Below are 1,958 nucleotides of genomic sequence, written 5' to 3'. Positions count from 1 at the left end.
TATATATAAGTTCAAAAAAGGAAAAAGACAAAAAAACAACAACAAAAAACGACGTGAGGACGTGATACAGATTGTAATTTTTGAAATTGTCTGCACTTAAGGCATTGTGAAGATTGAGGTATTTGATCCAATTTACTCCTTGCAGCTGGAATTCAAAATAAATAAAACCATCTTTATAGAATTTACCATATCCATAAAGTTGTAGTGAAATATACTGAAGAAAATGTCTTAAAAATATATTTAAAATATTGCTTGTAAACAATCTGTAAAATTGAAATATTTTTGTCAAATTTTATTTCTTAAAAAAATTGTTTTATTTGAGTTAATATATTTTTGCATGAACACAAATCTGATATGCTTTTCAACAAATACATTTGAGTGACAATTTTTCTCTGTGTGCTTGTGAATTAATTGTTGCGTGTGTTTAGTTTTACAGTTGCAGACTATGAGTCTGTGTTTATAATGTCAGAAAAATTCTTATGAAAATTTATGATGTTATATATTATTCATGTTAAAACAAGATATATTATAGGACTGACTGGTAGTGTTTATAATGTTTATTTTTACCTCTCTGAATTAAAATGGATATGAAATGTGAATGTGTGTGTGTGTGTACATGAGGTTTAGACTTCTTCCAAACTTGAAAATAATTTAAAGAAACTAAAAACCAAAAGACTTTTTGAATGATGAGAGGATGCATGTTTAAAGTAGGTTTAGTGCTTGACATAGCTGTCAATTTGTGCTTCCCTTTAGAGTAACATCAAAAAAAATAATATACAGGTAAATATCTATGTTATTGAAACAGATTATCTATGGCTGGATGCTCTTCCTGTTGCCAACCTCACCTGTTTCCTAGTGAAATATTAATTTCACTTGGAAACAGGTGACGGTTGGTGACAGGAAGGGCACTTGGTCTTTAGAAATCTGCCTCAACAAAATTCTGACCAACCCATGTGAACATGGAAAAGTAGACATTAAAATGATGATGATTTGAAAGCAGTTATTAGTAAATTGATCAATGAAAATGAAAATATTTCTCATACAAGAAGGAAAATTCTTGCTTCTGTGATCTTATATATTTTCCATAACTAAAACTGTATTAAAAAAAAAAGAAATCAAACAAAACAAAACATGTTTTCTCTTCAGAACCAGGAATATTCTCAGTTGTAAACGGCTGATAACCTTTTACAAAGTGTCACTCTGTATTATGCTTGCATTTTTATCAGAGCTATCATCAGCTTAATAGATGAAGCTTACTTATGACCCAGTCTTCTGTGATGATCTGTCTTTCTTTCACTAAATGATATGGGATAAATGAACCTATTATATCTGCCACTTTCTTTCTTCACATGTTTTGGAAATCTCAGTGTTAGGTTTATCTCACTCTTTTTCACTCTACAGATAGTCAGCCTCTATACAAGCACACAGCATTGTTTGGCATCAAAATTAATATCTTTTAAATAAAATGATGTTAGCTGTTCTAATAAAATGTTTATTTGTCTAAGTATTTTTTAAAAAATTTATTTTCAGGTGTTCATATTAAGAATGCTATCTCAGAAAAATACCATGAGATTTTTGTGGATGCAATTTTACCTACACCTAAGGGCCTTGAAATATCCTTGGTTGATGCTGAATATCATCAGCCATCCTGTGTCCCAACACATGTGGAGCAAAATTCAAAAATGGCCATGGTAGCTGTTTTCCAAAACCACACTGAGGCATTTGAAGCATCACTCTCAATTGGAACAAATATCACTTTCACATGGTTCTTCTCAGACATAAACCAAGAATACAGTCAGCACTCTTCTACAGAACTTGTTTCTCTCAAAGTAAGCTTTCTTTTTTTATTTTAGTTTTCTTTATCAAAACCTTTAGCAAATTATTATTTTAATTTTCAACTACAAAATGTGAAATAAACTGAAGCCTTTTGCAACAATAAATGAAATCTTTGGAGTCAG

General features: G+C 30.3%; 1 protein-coding gene across 1 annotated transcript in view; it reads left to right on the top strand.

Moving 5' to 3' along the window:
• LOC106880231 (polycystic kidney disease protein 1-like 1) overlaps nucleotides 1–1,958 on the top strand; it is a 246,725-nt gene that overhangs the window by 84,397 nt on the left and 160,370 nt on the right. Inside the window, exon 6 of the mRNA XM_052970309.1 lies at nucleotides 1,531–1,829. Coding sequence (XP_052826269.1) covers nucleotides 1,531–1,829 — 299 coding nt within the window. The remainder of the gene's footprint in view (nucleotides 1–1,530; nucleotides 1,830–1,958) is intronic.

Source organism: Octopus bimaculoides, chromosome 9, assembly GCF_001194135.2.
Source record: "Octopus bimaculoides isolate UCB-OBI-ISO-001 chromosome 9, ASM119413v2, whole genome shotgun sequence".
NCBI classification, from domain to species: Eukaryota; Metazoa; Mollusca; class Cephalopoda; order Octopoda; family Octopodidae; genus Octopus; species Octopus bimaculoides.
The sequence above is the reverse complement of the archived record's forward strand: the minus strand, read 5'-3'. Positions and strand labels throughout refer to the sequence as shown.